The sequence below is a fragment of the Argopecten irradians genome, chromosome 3 (assembly GCF_041381155.1).
Source record: "Argopecten irradians isolate NY chromosome 3, Ai_NY, whole genome shotgun sequence".
NCBI lineage: Eukaryota > Metazoa > Mollusca > Bivalvia > Pectinida > Pectinidae > Argopecten > Argopecten irradians.
In genome coordinates this window covers 1306846-1326064 of record NC_091136.1, presented here as the reverse complement: position 1 = coordinate 1326064, position 19219 = coordinate 1306846, and the positions used below count along the sequence as shown (strand labels likewise).

Below are 19219 nucleotides of genomic sequence, written 5' to 3'. Positions count from 1 at the left end.
CGTATCAACCTAAAAAATAACAACACATTGTCGGGACCATGTCAGGATCATTTCATGCAAGTTTCAGCCAAATCGCACCGGTAGTACTTAAGAAGAAGTTCAAAATGTGTTTTCAAGATGGCGGCTGTGGTGGCCATCTTGGATTTCGAATCAACCCGAAAAATAACAACACTTTGTCGGTACCATGTCAGGATCATTTCATGCAAGTTTCAGCCAAATTGCACCAGTAGAACTTGAGAAGAAGTTCAAAATGTGTTTTCAAGATGGCGGCTGTGGCAGCCATCTTGGATTTTGGATCGACCCGAAAAATAACAACACTTTGTCGGGACCATGTCAGGATCATTTCATGCAAGTTTCAGTCAAATCGCACCGGTAGAACTTGAGAAGAAGTTCAAAATGTGTTTTCAAGATGGCGGCTGTGGCGGCCATCTTGGGTTTCGTATCAACCTAAAAAATAACAACACTTTGTCGGGACCATGTCAGGATCATTTCATGCAAGTTTCAGCCAAATCGCACTGGTAGTACTTAAGAAGAAGTTCAAAATGTGTTTTCAAGATGGCGGCTGTGGTGGCCATCTTGGATTTCGAATCGACCCGAAAAATAACAACACTTTGTCGGTACCATGTCAGGATCATTTCATGCAAGTTTCAGCCAAATTGCACCAGTAGAACTTGAGAAGAAGTTCAAAATGTGTTTTCAAGATGGCGGCTGTGGCGGCCATCTTGGATTTCGGATCGACCCGAAAAATAACAACACTTTGTCGGGACCATGTCAGGATCATTTCATGCAAGTTTCAGCCAAATCGCACCGGTAGAACTTGAGAAGAAGTTCAAAATGTGTTTTGAAGATGGCGGCTGTGGCGGCCATCTTGGATTTCGGATCGACCCGAAAAATAACAACACTTTGTCGGGACCATGTCAGGATCATTTCATGCAAGTTTCAGCCAAATCGCACTGGTAGAACTTGAGAAGAAGTTCAAAATGTGTTTTCAAGATGGCGGCTGTGGTGGCCATCTTGGATTTCGGATCGACCCAAAAATAACAACACTTTGGCGGGACCATGTCAGGATCATTTCATGCAAGTTTTAGCCAAATCACACCAGTAGAACTTGAGAAGAAGTTCAAAATGTGTTTTCAAGATGGCGGCTGTGGCGGCCATCTTGGATTTCGGATCGACCCGAAAAATAACAACACTTTGTCGGGGCCATGTCAGGATCATTTCATGCAAGTTTCAGCCAAATCGCACCGGTAGAACTTGAGAAGAAGTTCAAAATGTGTTTTCAAGATGGCGCTGTGGCGGCCATCTTGGATTTCGGATCGACCCGAAAAATAACAACACTTTGTGGACCATGTCAGGATCATTTCATGCAAGTTTAGCCAAATCGCACCAGTAGAACTTGAGAAGAAGTTCAAAATGTGTTTTCAAGATGGCGGCTGTGGTGCCTTGGATCGATCGACCGAAAAATAACAACACTTTGTCGGGGCCATGTCAGGATCATTTCATGCAAGTTTCAGTCAAATCGCACCGGTAGAACTTGAGAAGAAGTTCAAAATGTGTTTTCAAGATGGCGGCTGTGGCGGCCATCTTGGATTTCGGATCGACCCGAAAAATAACAACACTTTGCTGGGACCATGTCAGGATCATTTCATGCAAGTTTCAGCCAAATTGCACCGGTAGAACTTGAGAAGAAGTTCAAAATGTGAAAAGTTAACGCACGGCGCACAGCGGACGACGACGGACGAAACATGATGACTATAGGTCATCCTGACCCTTCGGGTCAGATGACCTAAAAATGTTAATATTTAGAAAGATCGATATTATATCAGTTACTATATATACTAAAGTTCAATTCTGGCGGTATGTTTCTTACTTCTTTCAAACACATGTACATAATGTACAAGCTCTCCTGAGCCCTGATTGGCCTTCCCGTATGTTACCTCACTTACATACATCGACGTCTGTCTTTCTTTTGTCTGTGGGTGGATCATAGATCTATTGATGGAGGTTCCTAATATGCTATGGCTAGGTGACTTCTCATAGGACATGTTTTGAGTGCGCTGACGAGTGAGTTTAAAATGCTGAAGTGAGTAAGCAGCTGGAGAGAGTGGATAATGGTGTGGAATGGGTGTCTGTGAGTAGAAAAATGCAGTTGTATGATGTGTGATGTATAAACTATTTGGAAAATGGTACTATTTATCATCACTGTTGTTAAATATTGTACATGTGTTATCAACATTCATTTCTTTACAAATAGTTATGCTAAGGCACAAATTAAATCATATGTTGTATACATCTACAATGTACAATACTAAAACTGTCCAGAAATGCAGGGACGGGAATCCCAATTTTCAGTATTTATTTAGATTTTATACACTGCCTGTAAAATATATCAACAACTGGGTCGTAGGAATTTGATCTGGTTTCCTGGATTGTTGACACTGTTGCGGGAAAGGTTGCTTTGACGGGGCCTCTGGCAATATAAATTACAATTTATGAAAAGAAGTCTACACTTACTCGTTTACCGTTTTATGTTGCATTCTGGATTGCTACTAGCACTCATAAGAGTGTGCATCATTTTGATGTTGTAAACTATCGCCAAGAGAATACTATTCACCGGGTGTAGGCGAAACAGTCAAGGGGTGGATATAATGTCAGTGATAGTAACCGCTGGAGTGTCGAGGATGATTAAAATATCTATAAGTTAAATAATAAAGAAAAACTCAGCCTCAGTATATATATCCACATTTATTCTTGATTACATTAACTATAATCCTTACTACAGGTATATATATCAGACACCCTGTTCTCCTCCCCAAGAACACATAATCTTGTCCATACAAATACCACAGATAGGGGAATCTTCTAAACAACAACTAGAATTATAGCAATTGTCAAATTAATAAAAAGAAAAGAAATTTCATGCACATTGCTAAGATTGTGTCTCTCATTTATTGTTTATTCATTTTTTTTCCAGATAAAAAATTTGAAACTTTTCCATTGTCCTCTCAATTGAACAGTAGAAAGATAGGGTGAACTCAATGTAATTTAGTTGTCATGAAGAGATGTGTCTTTCGTTTGTTTCTTATTATGATGTAAATCAACTTCGGCCATCTTTGAATACGACTCTTGATGTCCATATCAAACTTTTTATACCATAGTAATGTTATATTTATTTTGGTAAACAGGCATATTTTAGAGAGACAGGATAATCATTTCAACTAAAGTTACAGACAAGGATTTCATTCCCATACTAACAATATCAACATTTTCTGCTGATGTAATCCTCGTGTCCTTATCTAACACAATACTTTTTACTACTTTAAAAATACTGAATTAAAAGTATTCCAACCAAGTTAAAGACAATCAAACAAGAAAATAAGACAATTGCTATATAAACCATACAGACTTGAGATGACTTGCAAAATGAACTTAATATTATAATTGGTGCAAGATTTTAATTGATGATTTCAAAAGTCTCCCATTCATTCACTGTGCTAGATAAATCTGAACATATAACGCTCAGTAAATGTGAAACTGTTACAAGACAGGCAATTTGTTCATCAGAAATTCAGAAATTTGTTCAACAGAGAAAATGAAACCTTAAAATGGTTTTATATTTGATAACAAAAATTAATTCAAGTTTGCCAAATGATATGCATGGATTTCACTTTCATTGATTCCCTTTCCATAAAATTACTTAGAATATTGTCATTTTCTCTATGAAGCACTTGAATAAATTGAAACATGATTTTATAATGAGTTAAGGCATATCACATTGTAATTAATACACCAATTGGAATATTGTTTTAGCAGCAACCGTTGCTAATGGCAACACATTGACCAAATTGACCATAATTGTCCAAAGCAACAATATTCAGAATGCCGTGTATGATCAGAGACAAAACAATAAGTTGCCATAGCAACAAAATACAATAACATTGCCAAGGAATGTGAATTATGGTAGTGGTGTACGTAGTGTCTATAGGAAATGAGATATGCAACATACACTAAATATATAAATATATAAATAATCAATAAACTTAATCATAATCCATTTGATTACAACCATGATTTCATCATCTAGCATTTCTAATACAACAGGGTTTGACTAGTAGCAGCTGCATCACATTGGTTTAACGAAACCAAATACGCAAGGGAGATAACTCATTCAAAAAGAATTCAATGGTATTTTTTTTTACTTGATTTTTTACATATTATAGTTTTGAAAAAGTCAGCTTATACTTATACTTGATTTTTTACATATTAGAGTTTTGAAAAAGTCAGCTTATACTTAATCCTTTCAACTCTGTCCACTATAAATGCCAATGAACAAAACTTTCATTTTTTGGACATTTTTATCTCGAATTTACATTTACAATCATTAACAAATATTTCTCGGATAAAATTTGGATGCACATGAAAAGTTGAAGACTACAAGTAATTTCAGAGACAACCAATATCATGACCATAAGACAGAAACAGAAATATAAATCATTACAATAATTATCATTTTTATTGCTTATTATATAGTAATTACATACTTGATAAAAGATAAATATATACCAACAAATTTCATTTAATACCCTTATATACAAATATCACACATTCTTAACAACAAGTTTTCTTACCCTCAACAATTTGATGAGCTTCATTTCTCTTCAATAATGAAATAAATGACACATTGAAATTAGCAGCACTTAACAGCATTTCCAAAAAGGAAACTGGAAGGTCTGTTTTTATCAACCTGTTTGTTATTTGGAAATGAAATGAAACAATATATCCTCAAAACTTGGAAAATACATATTTCAATTGGGAATTAGTAATGGTCCCAATATGTCTAGTTCTGTAAAGGAATTCACTCAGATTTGAAATACCTGGTATTGATATAAATCGCTGGCAAAATATATTAGGAACAAAATATGTCCATAAAATTTTGAACCTCACTATTAAACTAACAAATATTTCATTCAAAGATCCTATTTAATTTGAAGCATTTTCAAATCGGTGGTCCTATCTCATCCTTCATACTATAAAAGTACCAGTATGAATATTTTACTAAATACCTAAATTTTTATAAAAGTCAATATGACTTTGCGATAAAATTTATTTTGAAAACATGCAGTTAACATGTTATTTTACTGCTTAGATCTCAATAACAAACAAGTATTTCACCATCTCTTATACAACATTCTCTAAATCATAATTTGTCATTCTTTCTATGTCAGTCTTATCACACTTGGACCATTCCACTCAAATGATGGTAAATCTTATCACAAAAAGGTAAAGACATTGTGTGTCCATTAAAATAAACATAATGACAGGAATTTTGATCTACAATGACTAAAACATGTTTAGGTTTTTCAGTCCTCTAAATTACGGAATGCCTGCTGCATTTCTTCATGGAGGTCATCATAGTCGGATTTAATTTTCTTTTCTCCATCCTTCACAGGGTCCTGCAAAAGATGAAATGTTATTAATGTTTTGAAGTTCATTCAATTAAAATTACACTTGTTATTCCGTTCCACTACTATGCTCTAAGGGCTGGGGAGTTGTTAGATCTTGTAGCGGAGCGTAACATTGAGCAGCGTAGCGGAGCAGAATTAATAACAAGTCAAATTTTAATTAGATTGAAAGCTTGTTATATTTTTTTCATAGGAATGATCATTTAAGGAAAATGAAAGATTTCAGAGGTGGCAAATAATCAGAGGTTTAAGGAAACTATTTCTCTATGACTGTTTCACGTAATTCAGATTGCCCAGTTTCTACATTTTGAAAGGTTTGTTTGTTTGTTTCATTAATTAACATCCTATTAACAGCTTTGGTCATGTAAGGACGGCCTCACATGTATGCGGTGTTGCATGTATGTTGTGCGAGGTGCATGTTTTGGGAGACTGCTGTATATTCGTGTTGTGTCAACTTGTATAGTGGAACTGTTGCCCTTTCTACAGTGCCGGGCGAACCAGTCGTCCCACTCCCTGTATGCTGAGCGCTATGCAGGAGCAGAAACTACCACTTTTATAGACTTTGGTGTGTCTCGGCCAGGGTAGAGAACCCAGAGCCTTCCTCACAGAGGCGAACGCTCATCTCAAGGCCAGAAGTGAGGCCGTGGCAAGGGAGGCATTAGGAAACATATATCAAGTCAGTTAGGAAGAAGAGAAAAGATAAGATCCTAAATTTAGTCGCCTTTTACGATCATGCAATAGGGGCAGCAGGTACAATTCTAACGCCCTACCTGCAGGGAAAGGAATAACATTTTAAAGACCATACATTAAAATACAATAATATCTAATATTTTTATCTTATATGGTGCACATGTGGTTTTTTTGGAAAGGATTTGTATAGGCTTTGCACATTGTTCGATCCATTTGTTAATATTTTATTATTTTACGATTAATATTTTATTCATGCTTATAATTCTCGATAGTATTCTCAATAAAATATTTTGAAATGAAATTAATTTTTATTCTTCAAATTGTTATGATTAACGTTTGAGAGAAAACATGATTTTTTTAAGTCGATTTTCAAAATTGTGTAAAAACAAACAAATTAAAAAGGAATTGACAAAATTGTAACTCAGCGTGATATCTGTCAATGGCTCACAAGTGTCTGGGTTCTTCTTTGCAAGAAATTGCAAGGTTAATGTGTGAAATAAAAATTACATAATTACTATTGATACACAAACTACTGACCTTGAACTTCATACTGCTGAGTTTGTACAGCACATCATTTAACTGTTCCCTAATTATAGCCCATGTGATTTTGTTTTCACTTTGTGCTGTAGTTTCCACCGCATGCCGGGCCATATCGTAAAATGCCATGATGTTTTTCAGCATACCAACAGTCTTGTAAAATGGACAGAACCTGTATGAAACAAATCAATATTGAGTAAATCTTAAATAAGAAGGGTGCACAAACAAATTTTATTTGTCAAATGTAAACTGCTGAAAAGCTTTTCAAATCATTCACCTCAAACACATTGGGTGCATGACAGAATGAGCTCAATTTTAGTCATACCCATGCCCTAAATATGTTTTCTAATTCTTGTTTTTATTATTTTTGCATGCATTAGAATAAGCATGTGACAGCTTAATGCTCTTTGACCATTGACTATGCTTTTCAGATAGTGCTTGTGGTGGCTTAGCCACCAGACTCTGTTAACGTTACTGTAAGTTGAAAATTATTTAGGATATTTTAAATGTATAATACCTATCGTAGGGTGTGTAACCGTTTTGCTGTAGGAAATCGTCTTTGAGAAGTTTAGCTACTTCCATGGTAATCTTGTCTGATTCAGCAAGTGACCCCTACAGGACAAAAACAAAATTAAACAATATTCTGGGGAGATAATCAACAAAACATTTATAACAATGCTATTTATTTTATGAATTTCAAAATAACAACTAAAACATGGTTTCAGGATTTACTTATATATCCAAAAACACACCCTTTTTAGTGAGAGGTTTATCATCAAACTTCTACAATCAAATTTTTACCTTTACATATGATTAAAGGGACAATTCAGGCTAAAAGAACATTAAAATTTGTACATATATCGGAAAAACGCCAGTTCTAATGGAAATTAGCCTTATCAGGTGAATTGTCTTGTCTAGAAAATCATTTTATCACCTCCTCAGTGGTTATGTAGTTCATTTGTTTAATGTGCTTGACGTTGGCTCGGGTTTAGGTACAGCGTACATATTTTACCTGCTGAATCGTAATGATCAACGATTTATAGTTACAACGGTATAAATTAAAAATACTAAACAATGACGTGGAATTTGTCAATATTTTATGTTATATGTTTCATAAGATATGTAGAACAACACATTTATGCCATATTTTGCTCCTTGGTTATGTAAAAGAATTAGCCTGAGTAAATTGTCCCTTTAAATGATGACTCTAGGTTGATTCTCTTCTTTCTTCTTCTATTTTTGCATAATTATGTTTTTTTGGATTCACCCCACAAGGTGTGAATGATTTTGCAAATCCTTGCATTAGACCAACAAAAATAATGTCTGTTTTGGGTTATATTGGCAAAAAAAATAGGGTTGGTAGGTCGGGAGGATTTTTTTTTTTTTAGTGTCTTTCACTCTAAAATAATGGCAGGAACCGGAGCCTGAGATCGAAATCCCAATTTTTATTATTTTTTTGTACAAAAATGGGGAAAAAATTGGGGTCGGAGGTAAAAAATTAAGGTCGGTCTAAACAGACATATTTTCTCTTTTTTTGCCTTATCTAAGAGTTGCACAATTTTGGTCAATTCTTACCTTGCCTACGAGTTGTACAATTTCTGACAGATCTTCTTCTTCTTGCAAGATTTCTTTACACTGTAACATGAACACATAGGCTTATAAATTTCAAAATCATAAAGTATGATTTATTTTATCTTTCATTTATTGCTTTTTATTTCACATCTGATAATTAAGAAACAGAATCAAGTAGAATATCAAATCATTGAATTGTCCATCTTTTTATAACTTACCTTAGTTCGGAGAGGTGGGAAGTCAGGGAAGTTTTTGTCATAAAATTCTTCGAGAGCCCTCATGTACTTGCTGTAGCTGATGAGCCAGTTGATAGCAGGGAAGTGTTTACGCTGAGCAAGCTTCTTCTCCAACCCCCAGAACACCTGCACAATACCTAATGTTGCCGAGGTTACGGGATCAGAGAAATCACCACCAGGAGGAGACACACTGCAAGTAATTAGAAATTTTTTATTCACATCATACGTTAAAACAATTTACTTTCATTTTTGCATTAACATTTTTTTTTACATTATTTTCAGAGAGAGCATTTAATTACACTAAGTCAGAATATACGGTGATTAATATTTTCAAAAAAATCACTTTTTATTTAAATTGCAATCTTTCAAAATGTCTACCAAAACAAGAAATCACTGTATCTACATTTCTTCTGGTTTATTCTGTCTTTGCATATAACAGAGTTACCTTCCTTGCGGGTAGGTATCAATTGTTACGTCATTGTTTTGTGAGCACAATTCACATCGTTTTCTCCAAAGAAAAGAATGACATTACACTCGTAAACACATGACGTCACATTCAATACCTACCCGCATGGGCAGATAACTCTGTAATATGCGAATACAGAATATCTGTTAATATTAAATTTTTAAGGTTTTATTACTGTGTATCTGACTTTATATAATGTTACCTTTCTTTTCTTCACTTCATAAAATCCCTCATTGTCTAGTCTCTTAACATTTACAAATCAAATCAATTCAAGATATAGAAAGCTTACAGGACTCAAACGCACTCCAACAATACTTACGCTCCTACAATACTGACGCTGCCTTCACGCTCTGGGTTACCCACACATTTGACACGTCCAGCACGTTCATAGAAGGAGGCAAGACGAGCTCCAAGGTAGGCTGGGTATCCAGAATCGGCAGGCATTTCAGCCAGACGTCCAGAGATTTCTCTCAGAGCCTCGGCCCATCTTGACGTAGAGTCAGCCATCATGGATACGTTGTAACCCATGTCACGGAAGTACTCAGAAAGAGTAATACCTGGAATTTAAAGAAATTATAATCCAAAGTCACAAACATTAACAATTACCGTATACCGACCCAATAAGCGCCCCTCCCCCTTTTTAGGCTTCAATTTCATTAATTTTGAATTAAATGCAGACTCGTTTTCATACTGATTTCTTATGCATATTGATTTATGGCTTACATTAATATTGTAGGATAATTTTACGATAGGCAAGTCAAAATTTGTTTCTATTTAGCGCCCCCTGAATTGCTGGGCACTTATTGGGTGGAATACGGTAACTTTGGAGTTTCCAGTGACTTTAATAGAAGAAGAATCTTCCTAAGATGTCAGTCAATACGAGATGAAAGATTTTCAAAACATATTGTAGGCTTTATATTAATTTCTGTAGGAAGAGAGAGAATTTGACACAACCCCAGACCCAAGGTTTTGAGAATAAGGGCAAGTACATGGGAAGAGTTAGATTTCTCAGCGGTTTGGTGTTTTGTCAACTTGATAGGAGGTAATATGTGATATATATATGTGGACATCTTTCATAGCAGTGTACTGACCTGTATAGATAGAGGCCTCACGGGCAGCGACAGGCATGTTGGAGGTGTTGGCGACTAGTGTTGTTCTCTTCATGATAGATTCAGGCTTCCCATCCACCTCCATAGTCAACTGTTAACAATCGAAATGGAAAATCTTCTATGATAAGAGTATCAACAGCTTGATGAAGTCATCAAGCAGTCAAGGCATTTTTGTGTACAATATATAGATAGATGGTTACATCTATAAAGTGAGGGAATGTAAAATTATTTGTAGTTTGTCCAAGTGAAACGAAAGTAGCTGTAACAGTAATTCAGATTAAAATACAAGCGTCAACTATTATAACAAGTTCCATTTCAACAGATTTTCAAACTATAAAATTGGCTTACCTCCCCTTGACCTTAACACCTCCCTAATTATATATAATACAAAATTGGCTTACCTCCCCTTGATCTTAATTTAATACTTTATTTAACGTTTGCTATTCTGCACACTACATAATCACATGCGTCTTTTATACACAGGTTTATGTAATTTTAGGAGCAGATCACCAGAATCAACTTTGACATCTAATGACATGCGGTATATCTCTTACCTCAGGGAAATCTCTCAGTACTTCAGACATTTCATTTCCTCTCTCCCCACATCCCACATAGACAATAACATCACTGTTAGAATATTTAGACAGAGATTGGGAGATGACAGTTTTTCCACAGCCAAAAGCCCCAGGAATGGCCGTCGTTCCACCCTGTACACACCTGATGATAAAAGAGAAACATAATGATTATCATACCGTTACCATGCAGAACTCTAGGACAAGTAACTATTTATAGAATTACCGTATTTTTGCGCGTATAGTGCGCACCCGCGTATAGTGCGCAGGTACGTTTTTGAGTTTCATTTTGGAAAAAAAAATATTTACAAAAAAAAATCTCAGTTTTTGTATCTTCGTTCACAACATTTTGCATTGCCTCCAAACACTTTTGAAGAACAAAATCAAACGGTTCTTATTGTTTATCAGTGCTTAAAACAACCTTCTGTTCATTAAAATTAACTGGCGAGAGGAGTTTGACACGATGATTGACACTTTGTTTACACAACGGCAGGCCTAGTTAGCTTGTGAATTGCCGGTGACACTATAATGAGGATATCAACAACGATGTTTTTACAATCAAATAATTAACCATACCTTGTGTAATTCCAAGTGGTATCAATTAAGTCTATTGTGTATCTGTTCGGCATTTAGATTTAATCATTGTCCAAGATATTAGCTGGAAAGCCGACTAAGTAGGCCAATCAACCACAGGTGGCCGCCATATTTGATTACTGACTGCACGCTTCCGTATTCTCAATTATTTCAATTAGTATTGAAATCAGGATGATATCTTACAGAACCATTTCAAAAGATAGTAATAAGAGTAAATTTTACAGTCATACCATCATTTATAGTGCCGATCGGTCAGTGTTAATGTAGGAAGGTTTTAGTTTCGTATTTAATTTGCTGGCTCTGCAAGTGGGATTACACTCACTTCCGTAAACATTTGCAAGTTCAAAAGTTTTCACATGCTGGAGAAACTTATTTATAAGGTAATCTGTCTAATGTGACGAATTAATTACACACTTATACATGGTTTCAAGCTCCAGGCTATATTTATTTAGCCATTTAGATTTGGAGATACCTTACTGAAGATTCACGATCGTAACATGAATCCGGTCATGAACACACGTGCTCTCAAAACGGACTTTCAAGGAATTAAAGATAAAAATTTCAAGAGATGTTTTCCTTTTATATTGAATATATGCATTGACCATTGACTTAAAGATCCAAGTATTTAATCATAATTATTTCACGACAACGTGTACAAAATGTTACTGCATAGCTCGGACCTGCCGGTCGGTGATCATAACCCAGGACCTGGCCATGCCTTGAACCTGCGTATAGTGCGCACCCCCAACTTTTCACTTGATAAATTATGAAAAAAAGTGCGCACTATACGCGCAAAAATACGGTACCTCTATTTCCCCGATTGGGCCACGCCCCTCCTGCCCCCGGGGGGTCAGAGCCAAAATTTATACAAGTCCTGTTCCCCTTACCCCAAGGATGTTTTTGACCAAATTTGTTTACAATCCATGCAGAACTCTAGGACAAGTAGCTATTTATAGAATTACCTCTATTTCCCCAATAGGGCCCCGCCCCTCCTGCCCCCGGAGGGTCAGAGCCAACATTTATACAAGTTCTGTTCCCCTTACCCCAAGGATGTTTTTGACTAAATTTGGTTACAATCCATGCAGAACTCTAGGACAAGTAGCTATTTATAGAATTACCTCTATTTCCCCAATTGAGCCCCGCCCATCCTGCCCCCGGGGGGTCAGAGCCAAAATTTATACAAGTTCTGTTCCCCTTCTCCCAAGGATGTTTGTGGCCAAATTTAGTTACAATCCATGCAGAACTCTAGGACAAGTAGCGATTTATAGGAATTACCTCTATTTCCCCTATTGGGCCCCGTCCCTCTTGTCCCCAGGGGGTCAGAGCCAAAATTTATACAAGTTCTGTTCCCCTTACCCCAAGGATGTTTTTGACCAAATTTGGTTACAATCCATGCAGAACTCTAAGACACGTAGCGATTTATAGAATTACCGATTACCTCTATTTCCCCATTGGGCCCCCCCTCCTGCCCCCGGGGAGTCACAGCCAAAATTTATACAAGTTCTGTTCCCCTTACCCCAAGGATGTTTTTGACCAAATTTGGTTACAATCCATGCAGAACTCTAGGACAAGTAGCGATTTATAGGATTTACCTCTATTTCCCCTATTGGGCCCCGCCCCTCCTGCCCCCGGGGGGTCAGAGCCAAAATTTATACAAGTTCTGTTACCCCTCCCCCAAGGATGTTTGTGGCCAAATTTGGTTACAATCCATGCAGAACTCTATGACTAGTAGCGATTTAAAGGAAATGTTGACGGATGGACGATGGACGACGGACGATGCGCCATGACATAAGCTCACTGGCCCTTTGGGCCAGGTGAGCTAAAAAAAAATGTGGGCTTTATAGGGGAAGGACAGAATGAAGAACTTCTCATGAAACAAGAGGCCCATGGGCCTTAACGGTCATCTGACTATTTGCACAATACAACATAGTCGTTTAAAGATTTTAGCATATTTGACCTCTGTGACCTTGAATGAAGATAAAAGTCATTCATTTGAACAAACTTGGTAGCCCTTCATCCCAGCATGTCACAGGCCCAATATCAGGTCTCTAGGCCTCCTAGTTATTCTCAAGAAGTCATTTAAAGATTTTAACCAATTTGACCCCTGTGACCTTGAATGAAGATTAAGGTCATTCATTTGAAGAAACTTGGTAGCACTTCATCCAAGAATACAGCAGGCCCAAATATGAGTATCTTGGGCCTTTCGGTTCTTGAGAAGAAGTCGTTTAAAGATTTTAGCCTTTTTGACCCCTGTGACCTTGAATGAAGACCAAGGTCATTCATTTGATCAAACTTGATAGCCTTTCATCCAAGCATGTTATGGGCCCAATATCAGGTCTCCAGGCCCCTTAGTTATTCAGAAGATGTTGTTTAAAGGATTTTTAACCTATTTGACCCCTGTGAACTTGAATAAAGGTCAAGGTCATTCATTTGAAGAAACTTGGTAGCACTTCATCCAAGAATGCAACAGGCCCAATATGAGTATCCTGGGCCTTTTGGTTCTTGAGAAGAAGTCGTTTAAAGATTTTAGCCTTTTTGACCCCTGTGACCTTGAATGAAGGTCAAGGTCATTCATTTGAACAAACTTGGTAGCCCTTCATCCCAGCATGCTTCAAGCCTAATATGAGTATCCTGGGCCTTTTGGTTCTTGAGAAGAAGTCATTTAAAGATTTAAGCCTATTTGACCCCTGTGACCTTGAATAAAGGTCAAGTTCATTTATTTGAAAAAACTTGGTAGCACTTCATCCAAGAATGCAACAGGCCCAATATGAGTATCCTGGGCATTTTGGTTTTTGAGAAGAAGTCATTTAAAGATTTTAGCCTTTTTGACCCCTGTGACCTTGAATGAAGACCAATGTCATTCATTTAAACAAACATGATAGCCCTTCATCCAAGCATGTTACAGGCCCAATATGAGGTCTCTAGGCCTCTTAGTTATTCACAAGAAGTTGTTTAAAGGATTTTTAGCCTATTTGACCCCTGTGACCTTGAATGAAGGTCAAGGTCATTCACTTGAACAAACTTGGTAGCCCTTCATCCCAGCATGCTACAGGCTAAATATCAGTACCCTGGGCCTTTCGGTTATTGAGAAGAAGTTGTTTGAATGAAAAGTTTACGCACGGCGGACGGCGCACGACGACGGACAGTGCATGATGACAATAGGTCATCCTGACCCTTTGGGTCAGATGACCTAAAAAATAGAAATAAAAGCAGTTCACTGAAATGTGTGATGGTGAAAATATGAATGTGAAACCAATTAGAATATTTACGGGAAGAGAGCGTCCAGAACACGCTGACCAGTGAGTAGGGGATGATTTCCGGCCAGCTTCTCTGTGACAGGACGCATCTGACGTACAGGCCATACTTGTAACATGGTGTATTTGTTCTTCTCTCCATCAAACTCTGTCTCCAGGACAACATCCTGTAATGGTATGTGAGGTCATAGTTCAATCTGGTATGTGAGGTCATAGTTCAATCTATCACTTTATTGTTTCCTGACTTTTTTTTCATTATACCATTTGATGATTGATAATTTTGTGCTTAGAACTGCTAGTTCTTGACTATACATTTTACACATTTGTGTTTGGAAGGGAAATCAATCTTCATATGCGTATTGTTTGTAAGTGGGTATCAATTATGACTTGAACAAACCAAAGTTTTTTTCTTTTAGATTCTCATATGGATCTTGTGCTAACCAGCATAAATTTTCCACAATGTTCAGATATATCCTTATCTATAACTTGACCAATTCAAAGATTGTAGGAATTCCTAAGACGACAGTTGAGAAGGAAGGAAAAGACTTACATTAACGTCGTAAGTACCAGGGTCAGCTACCCAGGTAACAGTTCCCTTGGCTTTTGGAGGCAGCATGATTTTGTGTTTGATGAGGATATTCTCATACACTACACCATAAATATCTCCACCGGTCATGTGACTGCCGACCTGTAAATAGAAGAGGGTCAAGGTTACACTATATCAACGTTAATACAAAGAGTCCATAGCATTTAATATAGGCTTTTAAAAGACATTTTCATTAACTTGAGCCATTTCAATTTCTACAGGACTTTTATTATAAGATTTTCTTAGGTATTTTATTTAATATCCAATGCCATATTTCTCACAGAATTCATTGTTTTTCAAGTTATTCTCTTTCACCAATTATGACCACTTGAATGTCATATATAATCATGACTTTAGGGTTTGGGTTTTTATAAACGTCCTATTAACAGCCAGTGTCATGTAAGGACGTGCCATGTTTGTTGGTGGAAACCTAGAATACCTGGAGAAAAACCACTGACCAGTGGTAAGTACCAGGCAACCGCCCTACATGGGTTTCGAACTCGCGACCCAGAGGTGGAGGTCCTGTGGTAATATGTCTAGACATCTTAACCGCGGCCCCTCATAGCTTTTACATGGTGAAATAGTTTCTTATTTTTTTCTTATGAATTTACCCTGATGTTGCCAAAGGGTTCAAACTCCCATTTGAGGTCCCTGTCCAGCGCAGGTGTGTTAACTCCCTTGGGGATATAAATACTCTGGGTCAATTTAGAAATCTCGGCCAACGGTCTCTGAATACCTGAAAACATCCAAACACAAAAGTCATAAATTAATTGATGACAACTAGATAATGTAATTTATTCTTAAATGCATTCATTTTCAAATGTTTCATTTAATGTAGGTCTATACTTTTGAAAATTGCGCCAATTCATATGACGCTATACCGGAAGTTGCGGAGATTGTTTTGAATTCCAGAATGGTTTCCGATACGCCACGACATCACACTTGGGTATTTTTTCAATAGGTGAAAATTGTCTACATATAATATTGAATGTTTAAAATCATTAAATAAATCAAATAAAAGCAGTGAAGTGAAAATTATATGCTATCTCTGAGGTTTTTGCGGTCCCTGTCGTAAATGGGAATGGATTTTTAAACACCGGAAGTGCCGTTCGTCGCTATAAATCATAAGAGGGGACCCGGCCGGACCGAAATTCCGGAATTCTAAAAAAATCGCATACGGATTTCCTTTAAACACACAATTTGGAGAAAATCATAAAAACAAACAGACATAAACCAGATATAATATCACAAAAACGTATGAACTGATGTGGAATGTTTTTTTGCGGCATGATTTTCAAAAAATAGTCAAATATAACCCATCTTAGCACTGGATGAAATGGGGGTAGGGTTGCGAGTTACAAACTTCAAGCTTACAAAATTGTGAAATTTTGATCGAGGACCCCGTGTTTTTATATTTGAAATATTTGAAAAACATATTACCTTGGGCATATCATATACAAATATTGTGAAATTGACATGGGTTTTCATTTCCTTTTTGGCCTATTCATTGATTTTTTTACGGGCGAAAATATGGCAAAACATGATAATTGCGTATAGAAACGGTCCTGGGAAATAACAAAAATTAGTTAGCATTTGTAAAAATACAAGAGGCCCAAAGGGCCTTAACAGTCATCTGACTACCTTGGCAATAGTAAAATTAATTTCATATGGTGTTACTTTGTCAGGACCATGTCAGGATCATTTTCCATTTCCTTCAACAAATTTTATTTCAAACAAGAGGCCCAAGGGCCTTAACATGTAGGAATTTAATTAGATATAGTGTCATAGTAGCCTTTTTCAATTTAGGATCAACCAGAGATGTAACAATACTTTGTCAGTCCATGTCAGGAACATTTCAGGCAAGTTTCAGCTAAATCACACAGGCAGATATTTAGAATAAGTTCAAAATGTGTTTTCAAGATGGCGGCTGTGGCGGCCATCTTGGATTTCAGATCAACCTGAAAAATAACAACACTTTGTCGGGACCATGTCAGGATCATTTCATGCAAGTTTCAGCCAAATCGCACCGATAGAACTTGAAAAGAAGTTCAAAATGTGTTTTCAAGATGGCGGCTGTGGCGGCCATCTTGGATTTCGGATTGACCCGAAAAATAACAACACTTTGTCGGGACCATGTCAGGATCATTTCATGCAAGTTTCAGCCAAATCCCACCGGTAGAACTTGAGAAGAAGTTCAAAATGTGTTTTCAAGATGGCGGCTGTGGCGGCCATCTTGGATTTCAGATCAACCCGAAAAATAACAACACTTTGTCGGGACCATGTCAGGATCATTTCATGCAAGTTTCAGCCAAATCGCACCGATAGAACTTGAAGAAGTTCAAAATGTGTTTTCAAGATGGCGGCTGTGGCGGCCATCTTGGATTTCGGATTAACCCGAAAAATAACAACACTTTGTCGGGACCATGTCAGGATCATTTCATGCAAGTTTCAGCCAAATCGCACCGGTAGAACTTGAGAAGAAGTTCAAAATGTGTTTTCAAGATGGCAGCTGTGGCGGCCATCTTGGATTTCGGATCGACCCGAAAAATAACAACACTTTGTCAGGACCATGTCAGGATCATTTCATGCAAGTTTCAGCCAAATTGCACCAGTAAAACTTGAGAAGAAGTTCAAAATGTGTTTTCAAGATGGCGGCTGTGGCGGCCATCTTGGATTTCGGATCGACCCGAAAAATAACAACACTTTGTCGGGACCATGTCAGGATCATTTCATGCAAGTTTCAGCCAAATCGCACCAGTAGAACTTGAGAAGAAGTTCAAAATGTGTTTTCAAGATGACAGCTGTGGCGGCCATCTTGGCTTTCGGATTGACCTGAAAATAACAACACTTTGTCGGGACCATGTCAGGATCACTTCGTGCAAGTATCAGCCAAATTGCACCAGTAGAACTTGAGAAGAAGTTCAAAATGTGTTTTCAAGATGGCAGCTATGGCGGCCATCTTGGATTTCGGATCGACCCAAAAAATAACAACACTTTGTCGGGACCATGTCAGGATCATTTCATGCAAGTTTCAGCCAAATCGCACCGGTAGAACTTGAGAAGAAGTTCAAAATGTGTTTTCAAGATGGCGGCTGTGGCGGCCATCTTGGATTTTGGATCGACCCGAAAAATAACAACACTTTGTCGGGACCATGTCAGGATCATTTCATGCAAGTTTCAGCCAAATCGCACCGGTAGAACTTGAAAAGAAGTTCAAAATGTGTTTTCAAGATGGCGGCTGTGGCGGCCATCTTGGATTTCGGATTGACTCGAAAAATAACAACACTTTGTCGGGACCATGTCAGGATCATTTCATGCAAGTTTCAGCCAAATCCCACCGGTAGAACTTGAGAAGAAGTTCAAACGACGGACGAAACATGACGACTATAGGTCATCCTGACCCTTCGGGTCAGATGACCTAAAAATAGTTTTGTATATTGTTCTATCGTTAGAAACTTAGAACAAAAAATCAACAGGATCGAGACTACATTCACCCTAATATTACAGAAAACATAATTTTATGAATTTTTCTATTTTCGGTCAGCAAATTTGCATGGATGGTATATTTCAAGCTCAAATATCTCAAAAAGTAGTTCGAGAACACTGATTTATCTTTACAGATTTGAAATCTACATGAAATATGCAAGAAAATAAGAGCTGTTAGAAACAAGAGGCCCAGAGGGCCTGTATCGCTCCCCTGGGTTTTTGTTAGTAATTATCACAAGACTCTGACAATTAGAACAAGAGATCCCAGAGGGATCTTGGCGCCCACCAAAGAATGATCTATGTCTGACAATGGAAAGAGGGATCTTTTCCCTGCTTTTCAAACTTTTTCAAACACATGACATATAAAATTTGAGACAGATCGCTATAGTACTTTCTAAGAAATAGTGGTAACAAACTTCAACAATGAAATCTAAGATGGCGGCCAGTTGGCCATCTTGTTTACCGATCAGTCCCGAAAGGCATTATGCATCAGTCCTAAAAGGTACTATGCACAACTAGGGTACAAGGGGAACCTACACATAAAATTTGAGAAAGATCCCTTCAGTACTTTCTGAGAAATAGCGGTAACAAACTTTAACAATCAAAATCCAATATGGCCGTCGGTCGGCCATCTTGTTTACCGATCGGTCCCAAT

The 19219-nt window shown here is 37.3% G+C and overlaps 1 protein-coding gene across 1 annotated transcript in view; it reads right to left on the bottom strand.

The window, feature by feature from the left end:
- Nucleotides 1-2725: 2725 nt before the first annotated feature.
- The window catches only part of LOC138317243 (V-type proton ATPase catalytic subunit A), a 34999-nt gene continuing 18505 nt past the window's right edge, over nucleotides 2726-19219 (bottom strand). Inside the window, exons 5-15 of the mRNA XM_069258797.1 lie at nucleotides 15690-15814; nucleotides 15043-15180; nucleotides 14508-14659; nucleotides 10627-10789; nucleotides 10055-10163; nucleotides 9283-9520; nucleotides 8480-8687; nucleotides 8265-8324; nucleotides 7207-7301; nucleotides 6690-6861; nucleotides 2726-5453 (exon numbers count right to left, since the gene is read on the bottom strand). Coding sequence (XP_069114898.1) covers nucleotides 5361-5453; nucleotides 6690-6861; nucleotides 7207-7301; nucleotides 8265-8324; nucleotides 8480-8687; nucleotides 9283-9520; nucleotides 10055-10163; nucleotides 10627-10789; nucleotides 14508-14659; nucleotides 15043-15180; nucleotides 15690-15814 — 1553 coding nt within the window. The 3' untranslated portion in view covers nucleotides 2726-5360. The remainder of the gene's footprint in view (nucleotides 5454-6689; nucleotides 6862-7206; nucleotides 7302-8264; nucleotides 8325-8479; nucleotides 8688-9282; nucleotides 9521-10054; nucleotides 10164-10626; nucleotides 10790-14507; nucleotides 14660-15042; nucleotides 15181-15689; nucleotides 15815-19219) is intronic.